At 37.4% G+C, this 20,601-nt stretch overlaps 1 protein-coding gene and 1 long non-coding RNA gene across 2 annotated transcripts in view; one reads left to right on the top strand and one right to left on the bottom strand.

Moving 5' to 3' along the window:
- LOC125241852 (intraflagellar transport protein 122 homolog) overlaps nucleotides 1–160 on the bottom strand; it is a 31,886-nt gene extending 31,726 nt beyond the window's left edge. Inside the window, 1 exon segment of the mRNA XM_048150531.1 lies at nucleotides 59–160. Within this exon segment, the coding sequence (XP_048006488.1) occupies nucleotides 59–120 (62 nt within the window). The 5' untranslated portion in view covers nucleotides 121–160.
- A 17,142-nt stretch (nucleotides 161–17,302) lies between these two features.
- LOC125241927 lies at nucleotides 17,303–20,340 on the top strand. The gene is made up of 3 exons (XR_007178796.1): nucleotides 17,303–17,410; nucleotides 18,982–19,232; nucleotides 19,888–20,340. It is a non-coding gene; the product is annotated as an uncharacterized LOC125241927 (long non-coding RNA).
- The last annotated feature ends 261 nt before the right edge of the window (nucleotides 20,341–20,601 follow it).

Here is a 20,601-nt window from a genome sequence, read left to right as displayed (position 1 = left end):
TAATTAGACTGATTTGCACATGAAAAACTACTTGGACATGCAAAGAAACCGTCTTTACCTGGAAAATTCTATTTTATCGGCTTCGTGAATTTTATTCACCCATTTCGGTACTGTTCTCATTGTTACAGTTATTAACACTGTAATAATCGATAACTCTAGACTGAAGAGCGATATGAATACATTCTAATTCATTTTTCAGTAATAATTTGGTTGACAACGGTTTCTACTGAAAATGTAAACAAAAGGTACTCAACGCACTTCAGGGGCATTGGCATTCGGTACCTCAGCAACGCAACGCTGACAGAATAAACCGTATTGGACGTTTGTGATTGTGACCAATGAAAAATATAATAGATATTTTACGCCTAAAGTAAACCATAAAAATAAACATATTAAATAGTGTTTTGGATAACATTAAATAAAATAATGAAAATGTAATTACTTGTTTCCAACTCCATCAATTTATTTATACTAAAACAATTATAATAATAACCTCAGAAATCATATGTTCGATTCGGACCGGTTAAGAAATCGTCGCTGTCAGTTGACATTGACAGCTTAAAGCTAGTTCGAAAGCTTTTGCACGGTTTTTGTTTACTCCAAGGTAACAAGATGGCAGCAAATTATGTCAAGTATTGTATTGTAACTGTAAAACGATTAAAAATAATGTTTACAATAACAAATATGATGAATGTTTGTAAAAAAGATTGTCTGTGTCGTTTTGAACACGATCTTTAACTTTTTCACCTAGGCTGAAAATCAAAATATCCAACGAGTCTTCATTGTGTTCCAACAGATGTCGCTACTGATAATTCAAGGTTGGAGAAAACAAGGTATAAAATAACGCTATAAAATTATATGTTTATAAAAGCTAGTAAATATCGAATTGCAGAAGAAATTTTGTTATTTAAGTACGGTCCATAGTTTACTTACAGAATATTTTGATTGTTATTACGCTTTTAGGGCAGTAATTTTGTTTTTATTTTAACGCCATCTGCTGGCTCATTATGGCGTTAAGAACGACTTAACATTCAACAAAGACATGTAACTCCGTATAGATAGACGGATAAAGTCTAAGAAAAAAACGTACCTCAAAGCCCTAGAGAAAAAGGTACGGTGGCCTAGATGGCGTTATACCTTTAGGGAACGCTCGGCTAGATGGCGCTAATATTAATATTTGACATTTTAACACATATCAAGCTAACAATATGGGCCAAATTGTCAAGACTGAGGTTTAAAAGTTTTAAGCTTGTGTCGAGAGATGTCAGTCTATGCACTGTGATTACACATTTTACTTTGACAGTAACTCTCTTAGTGGGGACGTTTATCGACAAAAAGAGGCCAAACCTTCTTTTTCTTGACCAAAGCATGAAACTTGGCACAGTTGTTCCTTATATCAAAATAAGCCGATTAAGATCGGGAGCCTTCGGGAGCCTCCCCTGGGGCTCGGGAGGGGGGTCAAAGTACCGCTTCACCCGGCTTGCTTTGAAAAATTCTAACATAGCCCGTTTAGTTCATAGGTCATGTTTGGTATCGTTTTCGAGTAAATCAATAACGTAGAATTCATTTTTGGTACTAAAATTATGATTTAATGGTAAATAAAATAAAAAAAAATTAAAAGTTTGAAATTTTCATCTACGATTTACAAATTCAAGTCATCATAAATGTCAAACTGTTTGCTTTTTCTACAAATAAAAAATATGATATGAAAGCCTATTTAATATAGATTATGAATAATATAACTTTTACCCACCTTTACTAACGTTAAGTTTCATAAAAAAAACTTTAAGCCGCGCGGCGTCGGGACGCCGCGAGCGTAATTTTATAATACCTTTATTTTAAAAAACTCTATTAGAACCCGTTTAGCTATTAGGTCATATTTAGTATCGTTTTCGAGTAAATTAATAACGTAGAATTTAGTTTTGGTACTAAAATGACCATTTAATGTTAAATGAAATAAAAATAAAAATAAATCATTTTCTGTGAGTTGCAAATTCAAGTCACGATAAATGTCAAACGGTTTGCTTTTTCTATAAATATAAAAATATGATACGAGTCGAGTATTAAAGCCTATTCACAAAGGATAGTACGCGTTCACTTACGCGAGCTTAGACTGTCTGCGGGGAACGCGCCTCTTTCATATATTTGATCGCCAGTGTCAGAGGTGTGTTAATGCATAAATAGAAAAAGATTCATTATTATTGACGTGTCGACAACGGCAACACTCGGGTCGGACCACACGATCTAAAGACCGACTGTACCTGTTATTTATTCATTGTAGTGAATCCTGAAAGAAATTTATATAATAGTATTTTATACAATCGTGATATAATACAAAACTTTTCAGTCGAGTACCATGTGTAGTACGGTACGAGAGTGAAAAGCTTAATTATATCACTATTGTATACAATACTTTTTCTACGAGTCATCATCTTCATCATCAATGGACGGAAATATCACCATTCATGCAAGTTAAAATTAATGTCAATAGAGTCGTTCACCGTTGAATCAACATCGAATTACCTAGCAACCAATTGTTTGTAATAACCGTCTCTGATTGGCCGATAACGCGACAGATAAAAAAAATGTGTTTCAGATGCAGGAAAATTTGCCAGGTATCGCAAATTAGTATAGAAATTGTATGAAGTTCTATTTTTGAAATTATTATAGTTAACTAAAGTCAATTATAATGAGCTTATTATAATTGAGTCGGAACTGCCATAGAGTATCCAACACTGAAAAGTTAGCACTTATAGTTTAGTCTGTGGTATCCTAATTGACAGATTACTCATACTCATACTCATACTATACATTCCCTTCACAAAAACATAGCTGGGTATGGAACTGCATAAAAAAGGCTCTACCCTCTTTATGCAGTTGCATCGGTTTTTGCAACCTGATTTACATTTACATCTTGTAACTTCTAAGCATATACTGGCCACTTCAGTATTGTCTGACCAGTGTGGTACCCATTCGTCTCCTTCTTCCTTCCATCCCCAAGAAGACGGACTTGGCAAATTTTGGTGTGGCACCAACGCCAACACCTGACTCCAAACAAGATCGCCCTGAGTCCCATTTCTCAAAACTGAAAGTTACAAGTTACAAGCGGAAGTCTCTTTCCAACTTGTCATATTAGACATTGACAACCAGTTGAAAATTGTAACTTGTAGCTTCGAGAAATGGGCCCCTGGTACACTGTGCACAGTATATGCTGATCCAAGGCAGCCTCAGAAGGAGGTATGTTCTCCAATTGTCGATCTTTTTTGGTACCTAAGGAGGTAGGTACTTCGACCACTCATTCACCGTTGCGCAACGACTTGGTCTGAAACAATATGTGCATTATCATTTTAGAGTCTACAACTATCAAATTACAACTTTTTGGTGGATCACGTAACCTTCACTATTACCCACTTACGTTACGTATCATAGAAAATTATTACAAACTTTAGTAGAATCTGATTTGCCTCTGATATTGCTCCATCTTGTAATAGTTTGACACCTTGAGTGGCCTGGCTAAGCTTCAAAGCCAAAAGAAAACGTTTCTAGATTAGACATAGTATGGGATAGGTACGATAAACGCAGCTTGAAACGATCAACAAGGGAGAAACATGGCCACCCAAGGCTTCAAACTATTACGAGATGGAGCAATATCATAGATAGGCTAATCAGATTCTACTAAAGTTTGTAATTATTTTGTATGATAGGTAAGTGTGTAATAGTGAAGGTGATCCACCAAAATGTTGTAATTTGATAGTTGCAGAATCTGTTTAAATAAAATGACAATGCACATATTATTTCAGATCAAGGGTCCTTACGCAACAGTGAATGAGTGCCGGAAGAACCTCTTTACTAGAAAAGATCGACACTTGGAGAACATACCTCCTTCCGAGGCTGCCTTACTTCATCATATACTGCCATTTGTCTAAGACTGGGGCTAAAGACATGCCAACCACACCCTTGCTGCCGACGCATTAGGACACCACGGACTCCACTGCCAGTCTATTGCTGGCCGAATTTTGTGACACACTGCACTTAACGATTTAATCCGCAAGGCTCTCGGCACAGCGAACATGCTGACAACCCTCGAACCTGTCGGCTTGTCAGCAGCAGACGGAAAGCGGCCTGATGGTTGCTTGCTTTTGCCTTGGTTTCTGGGACGACCCTTGGCGTGGGGCGTGACCTGTGTGGATACCTTGGCTCCATCCAACGTCTAACGCTCGGCCCAGAAACCAGAGACTGCTGCTGCAAAACGCCCAGTTTAAACGCGCAAATATGCATTTTTAAAAAACAACTACATATTTGCGGCAATTGCATTTGAAACATTTGGACCATGGTCATCAGACACCAAGCAGTTCGTGAAGGAAGTTTCCACCAAACTTGTCTGGGTGTTTGGTGACATAAGAGAAAAAGCAAACGGTTGACATTTTTGTTGACTTGAATTTGCAAATTATAGATGATTTTTTTTAAATTTATTTACAATTAAATTATAATTGTAGTACCAAAAATAAATTCTTTGTTATTAATTTACTCGAAAACTATATCAAACATGACCTAATAGCTAAACCGGGTCTAATAGAGTTTTTAAAATAGAGGTATTTTAAAATTACGCTCGCAGCGTCCCGACGCCGCGCGTCTTAAAGTAATTTTTTAGTGGAACTTAACGTTTGTGAAGGTGAATAAAAGTTATATTTTTTATAATCTATATTAAATAGGCTTTCTTATCATATTTTTTATTTATAGAAAAAGCAAACAGTTTGTCATTTATGATGACTTGAATTTGTAAATCATGGATGAAAATTTCAATTTTTTAATTTTTTTTAATTTTACTTACCATTAAATTATAATTTTAGTACCAAAAATGAATTCTACGTTAGTGATTTACTCGAAAACGATATCAAACATGACCTAATAGCTAAACGGGGTCTAATAGAGTTTCTAAAATAAAGGCATTTTAAAATTACGCTCGCGGCGTACCGACGCCGCGCGTCTTAAAGTAATTTTTTTGTGGAACTTAACGTTAGTAAAGGTGGATAAAAGTTATATTTTTTATAATATATATTAAATAGGCTATCATGTCATATTTTTTATTTGTAGAAAAAGCAAACAGTTTGTCATTTATGATGACTTGAATTTGTAAATCATGGATGAAATTTTCAAATTTTTTAATTTATTTTATTTTATTTACCATTAAATGATAATTTTAGTACTGAAAACGAATTCTACGTTATTGATTTACTCGAAAACGATACCAAACATGACCTATTAACTAAACGGGGTAAGTTAGAATTTTTCAAACCAAGCCGGGTGAAGCGGTACTTTGACCCCCCCTCCCGGGCCCCAGGGGGGAGGCTCCCGAAGGCTCCCGATCTTAATCGGCTTATTTTGATATAAGGAACAACTGTGCCAAATTTCATGCTTTGGTCAAAAAATTTAAGGTTTTTCAATAAACTCCCCAACTATCTATAATACTTGATCCTATTTGGTATTACTTACTCGTACATCTAAATGGAGTCAAATTAGTTGCAACGGCCGCCAATAACATTTATATTGGACATGCCCATAAATACGATTACGAGTATTTGTGACAATCAGCGCTACTCCCTCACGCTGAATGCCAATACGGTACTACAGTTCGTCATTATATTACAGCTGTGAAACTATGGCCATTTATTAATGAATAGTAGCAATATGTGTTAATGCTATTTTGTAGCTCGGTGTACCTAAATTAGGATGTTATCGCCATCCACACACGAGGCGATCGATCGTTTATTCCACCACCATATTCACGGTACGATTCGTCCGATCGTTTCGTGATATCGTTTAAACGATCCCACGAGGCGATCGATCGTTTACGATATCTGTCCGATCGTTTACGATATCGTAAACGATCCCCTCGCCCCCTCCCGTTACTCGCACGAGACGGAATAATAAAATCAGTAGGTAAGTACGAGATAAAAATAGAATCGGTGGTTGCAACGCAAGGGACCACACACATGACTCCTTATTCCTTAGAGCGCTCATCAATTTCACGAAACGGCCATCGATAGATGGCGTTGGCGCTCGGTACGCGAGCACCTGCAACTCAACGCGCGTTTCAACGCCGACACAAATAATCTTGATAGTTTTGAATTAAATTGGTAATAACATAATTTTCAATTTTATACGGGGAATTTCCTGTTCATGGTATGGTAATAGTAAATAAGGTGTATGAATGTAGTAAAAGTATAGTAGTCTACATATACATATATAAATACAGGTTTCCTAATTAATTGATTCAACAACCAACACCGCTGAGCCGAAACTACGAAAGCTAGAAAGTCGAAATTTGTATAGATTGCATTAACAAAATTTCGAAGAGATAAGAATCGATTATGAAAATTTACACCCCTAGTAGAGGGAAAAAGGGGGTGAAAGTTTGTATCGGGATCAATTTGTTTTTTTTTATTAGGAAAATTTTAGTTAGGAACTGGAAATTAGAGAATAGTTTAATAGTGATTTCTGTTTTTTTATTGAATGTATATGCATACTGATTGGTCCCATTTTTATCAGAACCCAGTTCTGATGATGGGATCCTGGAGAAATCCAGGGAACTCCTCAAGTCTGAAAGGCATACATATAGCGATTTTTGTGTTTTTATATGAATAGCATGCATTTACGTACGGAACAATGACATTTGGTGCAGTGGAACTGTTGATGATGGTCAGACCGGAACTCCCTAAATCTAAACGGCACAGTTATAGTGACTTTCATATTTTTATAAGAACAGCATGCACTTACGTCCAGAATAGTGACATTTGGTGCAGTGGAACTGCTCATGATGTTGTGTCACTTTTTAACCATCGCCTCAAATCTCTCAAGGAAGGACGGTTCTCAATTCGTCTGTTTTTTTTTTGTTTGTTCCTCGATATCTCCGTCGTTACTGGACCGATTTAAAAAATTTAATAATTAAAGCATTAAAAGCAGTTTAAAAAAATACCTACACATTTCTACATGTGCTCTGCCTACCCCTTTATGGGATACAGGCGTGATTGTATGTATGTATTTGTACATAATCCAACATTCGCAAGTAGCTTTCATCAGAACCCAAAGGCGGCGGTTTTTTTTTCTTAAAAATTATTAAACGTTTTTTTATGGGATAGGAGGCAAACGAGCAGACAAGTTGCCTGATGGTAAGCGATCACTGCCGGCTATGGACACCCGAAGCACCAGAAGTGTTGGTGCGTTGCCGGCCTTTAAGATGGATGTACGTTCTTTTCTTGAAGGTTTGAAGGTCGCATCGGTCCGGAAATACCGCTGGCAACAATTCATTCCACAGTTTAACTGTGCATGACGTGACCTGTGCAAAACATTGCGTCTTAGAAACATTTGAAAGGGTGAAAATCAAATTATGTACATGTTCGTTCTAAAAGTAGCTGATCAAACATCGTCGGTTTGGAAAGCCTGCGGTTAAATTTTTGCTCCTTCCTTACTATACATATATTATTTAGAGGGTTTTGAGATTTAGGTAATAAAACAACGCTTCATTAGGTTTAATAGCATTATGTAAAGTATAATGTCAATGTAAGTGCAAGCAGTCTTATGAATAGAATAGCAGTTCTGTTGACCACCTCCTGACTCCATCATGAGACCTTGGACCTCATCTAGTTCGATGGTGCTCGTCGGCCCAAATCTAATGAGCCCAAACATGATGGGGTTATAATGAGGAGAATAGCAGTTCTGTTGACCACCTCCTGACTCCATCATGAGACCTTGGACTTCGTCTAGATCGATGGTGCTCGTCAGCCCAAATCTAATGAGCCCAAACATGATGGAGTTATGATGAGGAGAATAGCAGTTCTGTTGACCACCTCCTGACTCCATCATGAGACCCTGGACCTCATCTAGTTCGATGGTGCTCGTCAGCCCAAATCTAATGAGCCCGAACATGATGGGGTTATGATGAGGAGAATAGCAGTTCTGTTGGCCACCTCCTGACCCCGTCATGAGACCTTGGACCTCATCTAGTTCGATGGTGCTCGTCAGCCCAAATCTAATGAGCCCAAACATGATGGGGTTATGATGAGGAGAATAGCAGTTCTGTTGACCACCTCCTGACTCCATCATGAGACCCTGGACCTCATCTAGTTCGATGGTGCTCGTCAGCCCAAATCTAATGAGCCCAAACATGATGGGGTTATGATGAGGAGAATAGCAGTTCTGTTGACCACCTCCTGACTCCATCATGAGACCTTGGACCTCATCTAGTTCGATGGTGCTCGTCAGCCCAAATCTAATGAGCCCGAACATGATGGGGTTATGATGAGGAGAATAGCAGTTCTGTTGGCCACCTCCTGACCCCGTCATGAGACCTTGGACCTCATCTAGTTCGATGGTGCTCGTCAGCCCAAATCTAATGAGCCCAAATATGATGGGGTTATGATGAGGAGAATAGCAGTTCTGTTGACCACCTCCTGACTCCATCATGAGACCTTGGACCTCATCTAGATCGATGGTGCTCATCAGCCCAAATCTAATGAGCCCAAACATGGTGGAGTTATGATAAGTAGAATAGCAGTTCTGTTGAACATCTCCTGCCTGACTCCATCATCATGAGAACCAGAACCTCATCCTGGTCCCAAAATATAATAATAATTCAAACTCTCAACAAACTTCACGTATAACTTAAAATCCAAAATCATATGAAAAGCATGTCGAATGCTAAAATTGCATAAGGTGTAAAAAGGATCAAGATTTGTTTAGTCGCAGTTTACGGCACTTCTCGGAACTATCGCGCTGCTTACGAAAGCTAGGTGCGCCGGACGATCAAACGCAGGTCCGTTGTCTTCGAGCGCTCGGCGCAGACTGAGCGGGCTCGCGTTAGCACAGTGTCTTTTATTCGAATTTTAGGTGTTTTAAAAACATATCTATCGACAGAAAGGTATGTCTTATATGTATGATTTTTTTTTATAGGTCAATAAGAAGTTCTAGTTTAGGATAATATTATTTAAGAGTTACAAAAAATGCAGGAATCGCAGGAAAAATACATAATGTAAACCTCTTTTTATCGAAAAAATGGGGAGGATACGGAAGGTTATTTATCCACCATTTCAAGTAAATCTTAAAATGTCAAAGTATTAGCTAACTCGTACAGGATATAACAAATAGGATTGTGATCATTTATTACCCCAAATAACATTTTTAACAGCACAATCACGATTCTAAACGAGCTATTCCACTACGAAATTTGAAAACGTCTTCCGAAAAAACTGATTTTTCGGAAGTATAAAAAGACATAATTTAAAGTAGTACCAATTGACTTTCTAGCTTAAGATATGTACTTTTAGGAACATTATCATTTTTTTAATAATCATTTATAGTTTCTTTATAATTTTGAATGAAAAAGGTTCTATTTTGCAAAAAACGCTCGTCTTTAGGAATAAGGCCTCTTAATGTGTTGCGACTGATCGTACAGCTACTTATATCGTACAGTGAATGTGGGGCTTTCAAGCGTTCGTTAAATTGTATTGTATGGGAAGTTCCATAGACGTCTGCTGCGTGACGATGATGTTTCTGTCGAATGTGGTTGATGGTTGATACAACTGGCCCTTAGTAACCTCTTCTTACACCGTTGGTTGCAGTTCCAAATTCGATATTACCGAAGTTGAAGATAATCGGGAAAATGATCACAACGTGCAGTCCTTCTGTGTACCTACTGACCTGCAATGGTTATGTAACTGCTGGAGTCGAGGTAAGTCGATTCACCTATCACCTATTTTATGTATTTACCACTGTATACTTGGTTAATGAAGAAGTTAATTATGTATAATTGATCTCTTGATCAGGTCAGGTCAATACGTATATACCTATGTATTAGAAGGTAGGCCAGTTTAGGAAATTATTTCCCCTTAATTTATTTATTTATGGGACGGACAATTGTCATCAGCACCTAAGAAAAAAGTGATCTTACCAAAAACACTACCATGAAAAATGTTGGTAAGACGAGACCATAGGCACATCTCGGACACTGGCGATCAAATATATGAAACAGGCGCTTTCCTAGCATACATTCTAAGGTCGTGTAGGTGAACGCGTACCATGCTTGTATGAGTGAGATATGACAGGTCGACTGTTCGCGTTTTTGACAGGCGGTAACTGTGAGGTAGCCGAGAGCGGGTGGGCGGCACTTTCAGCGGGGAGTGGGAGTGGCCATACGCACTAATTTTAGGAAAGTGGCGGGTTAGAAAGAGACAAAAAGTAGCCCATGTCACTCTCCATTCCTTCAACTATCTCCACTTGAAAAATCACGTCAATTCGTCGGTTCATTTTGCCGTGAAAGACGAACAAACAGACACACACACTTTCCCATTTATAATATTAGTATGGATAGTCTGTGATCTTCGTCAAAATAGGTGGAGGATCCGTGGTGGTTTCGTTACTACCTAATTATACAAGAACTATCTGTTGTAGAAAAGAAAGGACAGTCTTATTACATAATGCGCACGTAATGTTACCTATAGTGTATTATTTATATCTAGGACTCCATGTATCAATGTTCAGAATTCTAGGATTGTAGGAAATCTCATAGGTACAAATTTTCACCGCCTTGGGTTGAGGGTAAAATATATAATTATACAATATATATGTAATTATGTATAATACTTTGTTATTTGTACCTATATTGTGTAGGTACCTACTAATAGTTGCTTAGGTGCCAAATATCGGTTTTCTAGAAGTTTAGGAACTTTAGGGAGTACCAAGAATTTTGATGATATTCAGCGAGTACGTTAGCCTACCTACTCGTATATGACGAGATCGGGGTTTGTTAAAGATTAATCAAATTTAAAGTTTATGAGCTGTGCAATCTATACTAATATTATAAATGGGAAAGTGTGTGTGTCTGTTTGTTTGTCCGTCTTTCACGGCAAAACGGAGCGACGAATTGACGTGATTTTTTAAGTGGAGATAGTTGAAGGGATGGAGACTTGGAGAGTGACATAGGCTACTTTTTGTCTCTTTCTAACGCGAGCGAAGCCGCGGGCAAAAGCTAGTTTAACTATATATTTAATAAGTTCGCTACATCATCTCCGAGAATTTTATATTTCCCTGTTTATCAAAACTTACAAGCCTTGTATTACAAGCATTTTGCTTGTTAAATTATTCATTATTAATTACAAGAAAGTGTTTATCAAAACTTCACTTGTAGACTACAAGTTACAAGTGACGTTTTTAATATTACAAGTATATTTTTGCACGTGTATTCGTGATTTTGTTTATCAAGATATTACTTGTAAGTTACAACTTGTAAAAAATGACGCAAAAACTATAGTGTCCGGAGACCCTCTATTCCGTAAATACAAGTTCACACACAAGTGTCGGTTGGCTGGTGTTTTTAATTAGATTTTATTTCAAAATGTGGCTAAATGATTCGAGTGGCCACGGAACCAGATTTATAATAGTCATGTTCATAAAATAAATATAGTAGATTATGTTAGAAGGGAGCAAAATTACATATTTACAGCGAGAGCGTAAATTGAATACTGAGCATAGCGAGGGTGGAAATTTTGTTAAATATACTGACAACATGAAGTCCTTGAAGGAAAAGTGCAACTTTGCATCCTCACAGAGAAAAAAAGTAGCCTTTCCTTGAGTGATGTGAAAATATCATTTTAAAATTCCGCTTCTAACGAATAGCATTTGTCAAATTATATCACTTAGCTCATACATGACTACTTATGTCAAAAATTTAATTAGCCATGTGCCGGAAAATTTCGTACGATACACGTGGGAAAAGGGAATTCGTATTTTTTTTGATATGTCAGGCACAGACGTTATAGGTACTATTTAGCCATGTATTTAACTAGTTCACAACCATTTAAAAACAAAAAAAGTGACATGCCGGGGAAAGAACATGGTGGCGGTACATTAATTTGATTTTAGAATTTACAAGTAAAACTTACAAGTGTGTAATTTTACAAATCTTGTATTTTTTTTTATAAACACAATTTACACGTACTTGTAAAAATTTGCTTGTAATGTGTAACTTGTGAACTTGTAGACTTGTAAGTTTTGATAAACAGGGCACTGGTGTACTGAACCTGGTTCCACAAACTACGAAACGCTTCGGAAAAAGGGTGCGCTTTGCTTTGTTCGTCTTGGCGGAGCCACTGCCTTGCCCCCTTATTAATTACAAACCTATATTCCAAATATAACGTACTAAGCGGTACATAACTAAGAGTAAGTAAAGTAAAAAAAACTTGCACACTGCTCGCACAAAAGCTCAGTATAAATAATTTGCTCTGGAGAGGTAGGCCTTGTAACCCAAGAATGTTTTAAAGGGTTCGTATTCATAATCCGTTTACTCAACTTGTACGCGATCCTAAAGAAAATTAATACATAGTGTTGGAAAAGATTCAGAACTATGTATATTTGGAAAATAAACGTTATACCTAGAAGTATATACAATTCTGGTAAAAGCTTTCAGTATTTCCAATTTTTACGATTACGTATAATTTCATATGACCTATTAAGTAGTCCTATGCTCATTGGTTGAATGTTGATCTACTCCTTTAATGGTACCCAATTCCGGTCCCCATCAGGAACAAAAAAATTACAACAGGACTTTACACCGGCCCGACGCATCGGTCTTTCATCTGGGAAGTCTTCCAAAAATCCCGTTGACGGCCAAATTAATGATGTGTGACATTCGAAGCGCTACCGTCCGCCCCGGCGCGTCTTATCGCCATAAATTAAATGTCTACCAAACTTTCTTTTGCGCCGAAGCCGCTTTTACATTAGTAAGAATAAAGTTCAATTTGTACATTCTACCTAGTATTAAACAGTGTTTGTTTTAAGATGACAATATTACTAGTTCGCTTTGGAAGTTGAAAAAGCTTTTTTCATGGATGCCAGCAGACAGCCTGTCGCCTATACCGGATGTTAAAGCTAGAATCGAACACGTTATGTTGCAGAAAATTGTACATAACTAACTATAACTAAATTAGTATAAGGTACAGCGGGACAAATCTCGACTAGGGGGCAATTGTAACTGATCCATTTTTTCTATTATTACACTATGATGTTGAGTTCTACATGTATCCACTGAACACGCCTACCGTATATAACCGGTGGACATTCTATTTAATAATGCAATTAACATTGTAAAACATGGAAAAAATGGACCAGTTACGTTTGCCTCCCAGTCGAGATTTGCCTCGCTGTACCTTACCAATGTTTGGCACTTTCGAAATGTCATGTCATGACGTAAGCTTTTATCTTATCCACTTTCAATAAATATACATAAGTACATAGATGAATATGTACCTACATATAAAGTACGTACCTATTCTATTCTATACCCTACCCTAAGTAGGTAATTCAATATCTGGGCAACCGAGCTTCGCTCGGTTCTGTTTCGTATCCTTGACATGTGTCGCCATCTAGTTCAAAAATGAATAGTACCTATATCGAGCGAAAGAATTCTCAGCCTTAACAACACAACTACTCCACACGAGATGGCGCGCATTTCTCCACAAAAACTCAAATAGTGTATTTTCTATTCGTTTTAGCCTTGACCTGTGTCGCCATCTAGTGTTTGCAATAAATAGTACTTACATCGACCGAAAGAATTCTGTCTTAACAGTACAACTACTGCACACGAGATGGCGCGCGAAGAAAAACGCATGAAAACTCAAAAATTCGCGTTTTCCGGGACCTAAGGATAAGTTAGACCGATTTTTCACCCCCAAAACCCCCACATAACAAATTTCTGCGAAATCGTTAGAGCGGTTTCCGAGATCGTCAGTGTAAATAAATATATATATAAATAAATAAATAAATAAATAAATAAATATACAAGAATTGCTCGTTTAAAAGTATAAGATTAGAGCATGTCGTGTAAGTAAATCAATTTTCACTCCAACTGATCTTTCTTTATAAATTCATTGATTTTGTTTCAATTATGAAATATTTTTTTTTCGTAAGTATTTATCTAAGTATATTCAAAAAGTAATGCATCTATTTGAGCTTTGTTCCTTGCCTGTAATCTTTGTAATAATTCTAAAGAAAATCAATACCATGACAAATAATCGCGTCCAAAATAGTTTTGACATAAGTATACATAACATTTTCCAAATCAACCACGACTTAATAAAAACTGATCCAACATTAACAATAAAGTAAGTAGGTACTTATCCGCCCTACCAATTTCAATTTTCTTTTGAAAACACTTTTATCTGTACCTCGGTAGGAAAGCGGGCGGCACGTCCGGAACACGGTTAATCCATTTGGAAATTATCCGGTGCAGCCCCTGCGGGTTCAATTTAAATGTAAATGGCGGACCGAGGCGAGCGTTATCAAAGGAGCACAGGACCCCAACCTACCCAAGTACCCACCCGTACTCCGTATGTTGCCTAGTACCTATAGTATTCTGTCCTCGCTGTACCTATAGTCTATACTCTATGGCTCTCAGTGACTACACAGCTTATATACCTTACATTCTATAGGTAAACTGGAGGAACTGGAGTGGAGTATAACTATCTATAACCCGAATTAACGACACTTAATACTACAATAAAAAGTAGGTACCTATTTATTTAAATGTACTTAATTCTACTTTAAAAGTTGTGTCCATTTTTAACCCCCGACACAAAAACGACGGGGTGTTATGTTATAAGTTTGACGAGTCAGTCTGTCTGTCTGTCTGTGTGTGTGTCTGTCTGTGGCATCGTAGCTCCCGAACGGATGAACCGATTTCGATGTAGTTTTTTTTGTTTGAAAGCTGAGTTAGTCGGGACTGTTTATAAAAATCGGTCCACAGAGTCGCGCCCAGGGTTTTTTCAAAATGTTAATTTTGTGGTTAGACTTTATACTTTATATCGATACATTAAATATGTTATTTAATTTAATATGGAAATAGCACGCTCAGCACAAACAGCAGTCTGCAACGTTGTAGCCCGCCTGTCTAATCCTAAGACTAAAAATTTGCATCCAAAATTTCTGCATAAAACGGATCATTGGGCCATCATTATGTAGGTACGTAACTAAATACTACCGTAATTGTCTATAAAGTTTTGATTAGGTGCAGACTGTGCCAAGTATTCTATTAAAATATTATAAACTTTAGTTATGGTTAATTTATTGAGTAGTAGTTTTATACGTAAGAAATAGTTATTTGTTATACAAGGGGGCAAAGTTGTATTTTAACGGCGAGTGTGGAATTGAAAAACGAGCAAGTGAAAGGATTCTGTAGTTGAACCACGAGCGAAGCGAGTGGTTCGAGGATAGAATCCTGAACTTGCGAGTATTTTAACACACGAGAAGTAAAATACATTTGCACCCGAGTGTAACACAAAACTTTTCCCCTCACTATAGCGAGGAAACTACAACGCAAAAAATGCGTTTATCACTTGCTTCCAGTAGTTTTATTACTAGATTCACCTACTTTTATTATAAATTTATTCAAGGTCAAATTACTTTACCCACTAGTGGATAAAATGCGTTTTTACCCGCTGGTATTAAAGGACAAAACACGGGTTTCCGAGCTAGTGAGGGGAAAACAATATTAATAGAGATGTAAGTCCAACCGTTTACTATGTTATCTAAATCTTTAATAACTTACTGTCAAGCCAGCGGGTCGAGGCATCTCAGAGGTCCAATCAATATCTAAATGGCTAAATTTAATGTGAAACAGGGACAGCAAGAAGCAAGGGGCGCGGTCGCTCCGCCCTGCACCCACCTCGCCCCAAGCCTACCCTTGCCGGCTATAGGGGAGACGCAGGAAAATGGTTGGAGCCCATGTAATGTTTACAGCCGTGAATGAATGATTGATTGATTTAGCCAATACCTAGTAGTATACAACTATAGGTAAATTATACCAAAGACGTAACTCCGTATAGACAGCTACAGTCTAAGAAAAAAACGTACCTTAGAACCATATATGAAAAGGTACGGTGGCCATGGCGTTACACCTTTGGGAGACGCTCGGCTAGATGCCGGTAATGTTAATATTTGACATTTTAACACATATCAAGCTAAAAATATGGGCCAAATTGTCAAACCTGAGATTTAAAAGTTTTAAGCCTGTGACGAGAGATGGCAGTCGATGTCTATGCCCTGTGATTACATATTTTACTTTGACAGTAACTCTCTAGATATAATACTTGATCCTCTTTGTTTGTTTTTTTGTTAACATCGTGAGGAACCCGGACTAATTCCAATATGGTCTAGTTTACCCTTCGGGTTGGAAGGTCAGATGGCAGTCGCTTTTGTAAAAACTAGTGCCTGCGCCAAATCTAGGGATTAGTTGTCAAAGCGGACCCCAGGCTCCCATGAGCCGTAACAAATGCCGGGATAACGCAAGGAGGATGATGATTTACATATCATCATCCTATCCTAGCTACTTAATCCAAAATTACGAAGTCAAGGATTTTGTTCGAAGCATTTTCCTGATCCTGATACTAGTCTAACTCCAAATCCATGCCGAATGGCCTATGGGCCAAGATAACCACCGCTCTAATCACCTCGCCGGCGAGGGCGGGATAGCTTGGACTCCTTTTTGACAGACTGGCCAGTTGTAGCTCAAGAAGAAGAATTCAATACGAGACGGGAGGTCTTTGCCCAGCAGTGGCACACAAAAGGCTCATAATAATAATAAAACCAGTCCAAAATTAGGAAGTCAAAAAAATGTGTTCCATTTCTCTCTATTAGGTATATTTTTTTCCCCTCACTAGCTCGGAAACACGTGTTTTGTCCTTTAATACCAGCGGGTAAAAACGCATTTTATCCACTAGTGGGTAAAGTAATTTGACCTTTAATAAAGTCAAAACTGCTTTAAAATTGATAAAAGTAGGTGAATCTAGTAATAAAGATGATTTACCACCTGTGGAGCTACTGGAAGCAGTGATAAACGCATTTTTTGCGTTGTAGTTTCCTCGCTATAGTGAGGGGAAAAGTTTTGTGTTACACTCGGGTGCAAATGTATTTTACTTCTCGTGTGTTAAAAAACTCGCAAGTTCAGGATTCTATTCTCGAACCACTCGCTTCGCTCGTGGTTCAACTATAGAATCCTTTCACTTGCTCGTTTTTCAATTCCACACTCGGCGTTAAAATACAACTTTGCCCCCTTGTATAACAAATAACTATTTCTTGGCCTATATATCTCCTTTATTCAATACTTTCTTCGTACGCACTCGCATCTTATGTGCTGATCAACCATCAAAATAAAGAATCTAATTTTCTTATAACATTTAAATACCTATTAAACATACCATTAAACTTTATTACTTACGTAACTATAAGGTTTATGTTTTAAAACTGGTAAATACGAAATAGTACTTAATAGACAAAGTAATGCCCGGTATATAGCATAGCCGTTCTAATATTTCAATCATGTTGGCTAGTAATGTTTACGCTCGGTGCTTAATTTCAGCTTTGTGTAAGTACCTACTTAGGCATGAAAAAAAAAGTACCTAATTATAAGAAGTTAATAGTACATTACATCAGAGGCCGGGAAAATGAGGATTTCCGGCCAAGTGGGTATATATGGCCGAGCGAGCGTGCGAGCGAGGCCGGATAGGGATACGAGGCCGGGAATCCGTTTTCACGCCGAGGCATGTATAGTGCTTTTCTCAATCATACAATGAAATAAAAAAAATGCTCTAAAGGACAAAATTTTATAAAAAAAAGTTACTTTGCAGGCCTAGGCCTAAAAAATAATATGAAATCCCTTTACAGTCCTCTCGAGTTGTTGCGCCCAAAAAGCGATACTTCCCAGCCCATTTTAAGGAACGTAAAGACAATATTTCATTGCATGTTTGAGAAAATATGTTTTACGACCTTAAATGTTTGATTTGAGGCTTTCTTATTTACTGGCTAAGTTGTGTAGTGTAATAGTTATTTTCATCTCACTAGCTCGGAAAGGACTTTTTTATTCTTTAAAAACAGAGAGCAAAATCGCATTTTATTCACAAGAGTGCAAAGAATATTTGAAATCCGAACGTGTCATTCATTAGTTACTTTTTTAAATATAATTTCTTGTAAAGGCATGTCCCAGACAGGACACGTAAAAATAATTTAATATCGAGTTGTATCCGACTAAAAACATACAATTCAAACAATTTTATAACATGATTTTACCATAAAACACTTGAAATCGTACAAGAAATTGTATTTTTGACTCTTCCATTGTACTTATTCAGAATGCACCTTAAGTAACATTGCAATCTCAAAACGCGTGAAACGGAACGCATCCAAATAGATTTTACTTCTTGATTCTTAGTTTGAAACTTTTGTCGGTCGGTGCATCGTGGAAATTGTAATAAACGCAAATTGACTTATTTCTGTGCAATTATGTTCCAGTTGTTTTTATTGCGTGTTTCCTCGCTTTAGTGAGGTGAAAAGTTATGTGTTACACACGGGATGCAAAGTTATTATACCTCGTGTGTATTGCAACATTCTCTACGGTCAGGATTCTATTTTTGAACTACTCGCTTCGCTCAGCGCTCAGGATTCCATTTTCGAACCACTCGCTTCGCTAGTGGTTCAACCACAGAATCCATTCGCTAGCTCGTAGTTCAACCCTAGAATCCATTCGCTTGTTCGTGTTGCAATTCCACACTCAGTTAAAATACAATTTTGCTCCCTTGTATAACAAATAACTATTGTTTTAAAAGGGGGCAAAGTTGTTGTTTAACCGCACGTGCCAATATTGACATACCCGAGCAAGTAAAAGATTCCAAATTCCGATATTGAACCGCGAACGTAGTGAGTGGTTCAGAACGTGGAACCTTGAGTGTTACAAGGGTTTGAAATGTAAAACATTTGATTCAAAGTCGTCATTTATAAGTAAATTCTATCCAGCCAGACAGCTTAAGACATCAAGTTAAACTTTGGACTCTTGTGGATAAAATGCATTTGTTCTATCTGTTTTTGAAGAGTCAAGGGAGTCTTTACCAGTTGGTGTGGTGAAAAAAACTTTATTACATACACTTTCTTACCGGCTTACAGTTTTGTTACATAGTTGTTATGCGTGGACGGAAACCGCAGCAGTTCAAAACTTGTTAAAAGAACGGAGCCGTGATCTACTCAATGATTTAGCTCGAAAAGGAGAGGCCGTGTGGCCTTACAGAAGAGTCTATTCTCAATACTCAAGCTTCGCTATAGGGGAGCGAATCTTTGTCGTGCGGGCGAGATTCGCAGCCATGATGAGAGCATTTTTGCGTACTATTGTCAAAAAGAGAACAGCTGACGTGGAAACAGTGGGTTTTATTCATTTATAACAAATTTTTCAGTTTGGTATTATTTTTGGGTATAAATCTTTTCAGACCTTTATTAATAATACATACTAAGGAATGGGGCACAAGGCAAAATACTGGACTTCTTATATCCCACGTAAAATTGAACTTAGTTATATCTCAACTCATATATACTCCCCCCCCCCCCCCTCTTTTTCCCAAATTATAAGGAATATTAATTATTTTAAACGCTCAGTAGCATCAGTCATGTGTTATGAAGTTATCAACGTTTTATTAAATAAATTAGCGAAAGTGAGTTTTTTCATAAAGGGCCTGGATTTAATCACCGTGTGGAGCACACTTTTACATTGATTTTGAATTGAAATTAGTCCGAATGTAGCCCGAGCTTAATCCAAGAAGTTAATTTTGTCCGGATAAAACTAATAGTAATTCAACTTGGAGTGTAAATTACTCCTAAACTATTTTGTTAAGAGGAACAAAGTGAATTAACAGTTAAAATTAGGTTTCTTGTTGACCAAGCTAACTCTGCAGCGATTCCGGTAGCACAGACTATGCAAGTGCAACAAAATTGCTGTAGTCTTAGCTTGATATAGATGGTATATCTATTTTCATGTAATCATTCGATAACTACACACTATATAATTTGGAACTATTTTAGCTGGTACGACACGCATTAATGATACAAGGACGTTGTCAGAGCATTTAGGTATATGCTCAATGACGAGTTGCAAGAATTTGATGCACTAATCAATAGAGAAGCTAATCCCTTGAACTGGACGAGGTTCGAGAAACACAACTGCCACGTAGCAGGACCGCCCTGCGAAATCATGCCCGTACCAAAAGGCTACTTTAGGCGGAGCGCTATGAAGGAGGCCCTTCAAGAAATCGAAACCAGAAGGAAATTTATCCGAGAAAAATACAAACCGCAAAAGAATAAACCCACAATAAATATTAAAGCAGAACTGAATCGATCATTCAGTATGCACACAGACTCGACTTCACCAGGGTACCGACGACGTCAGCCCACGGAAGAGGACTTCCTTAACCTGGCGCCTGATTTTATGACGTGAACCTGAACGTCAAATTTGATTAATTAAACAGTATAAAATAATATGTTTGTCTTACTTCCCGGCTGGTCTGCAGTAAAGTATTATTTAGGTATTAATCTGAACTTGAATCTGGGTTAAAAAGTCGTTAAGAATGAATAATTACAGGAAAATATTTTTTCACGAATTTTGGTAATATATTCTGAGATTTAGACTCATTTTAGACTTGACAAATTATCTAAACAATGAAATCGTGCAAAGTGAACTAAGACATACCAGTGTGCACAAACGCTTACGAAACGCTCACGATAATATCTCTTTCGTAG

This window comes from Leguminivora glycinivorella, chromosome Z (genome assembly GCF_023078275.1).
Source record: "Leguminivora glycinivorella isolate SPB_JAAS2020 chromosome Z, LegGlyc_1.1, whole genome shotgun sequence".
NCBI lineage: Eukaryota > Metazoa > Arthropoda > Insecta > Lepidoptera > Tortricidae > Leguminivora > Leguminivora glycinivorella.
Note: the sequence above shows the minus strand (reverse complement) of the source record. Positions and strands in the feature narration are given on the sequence as shown.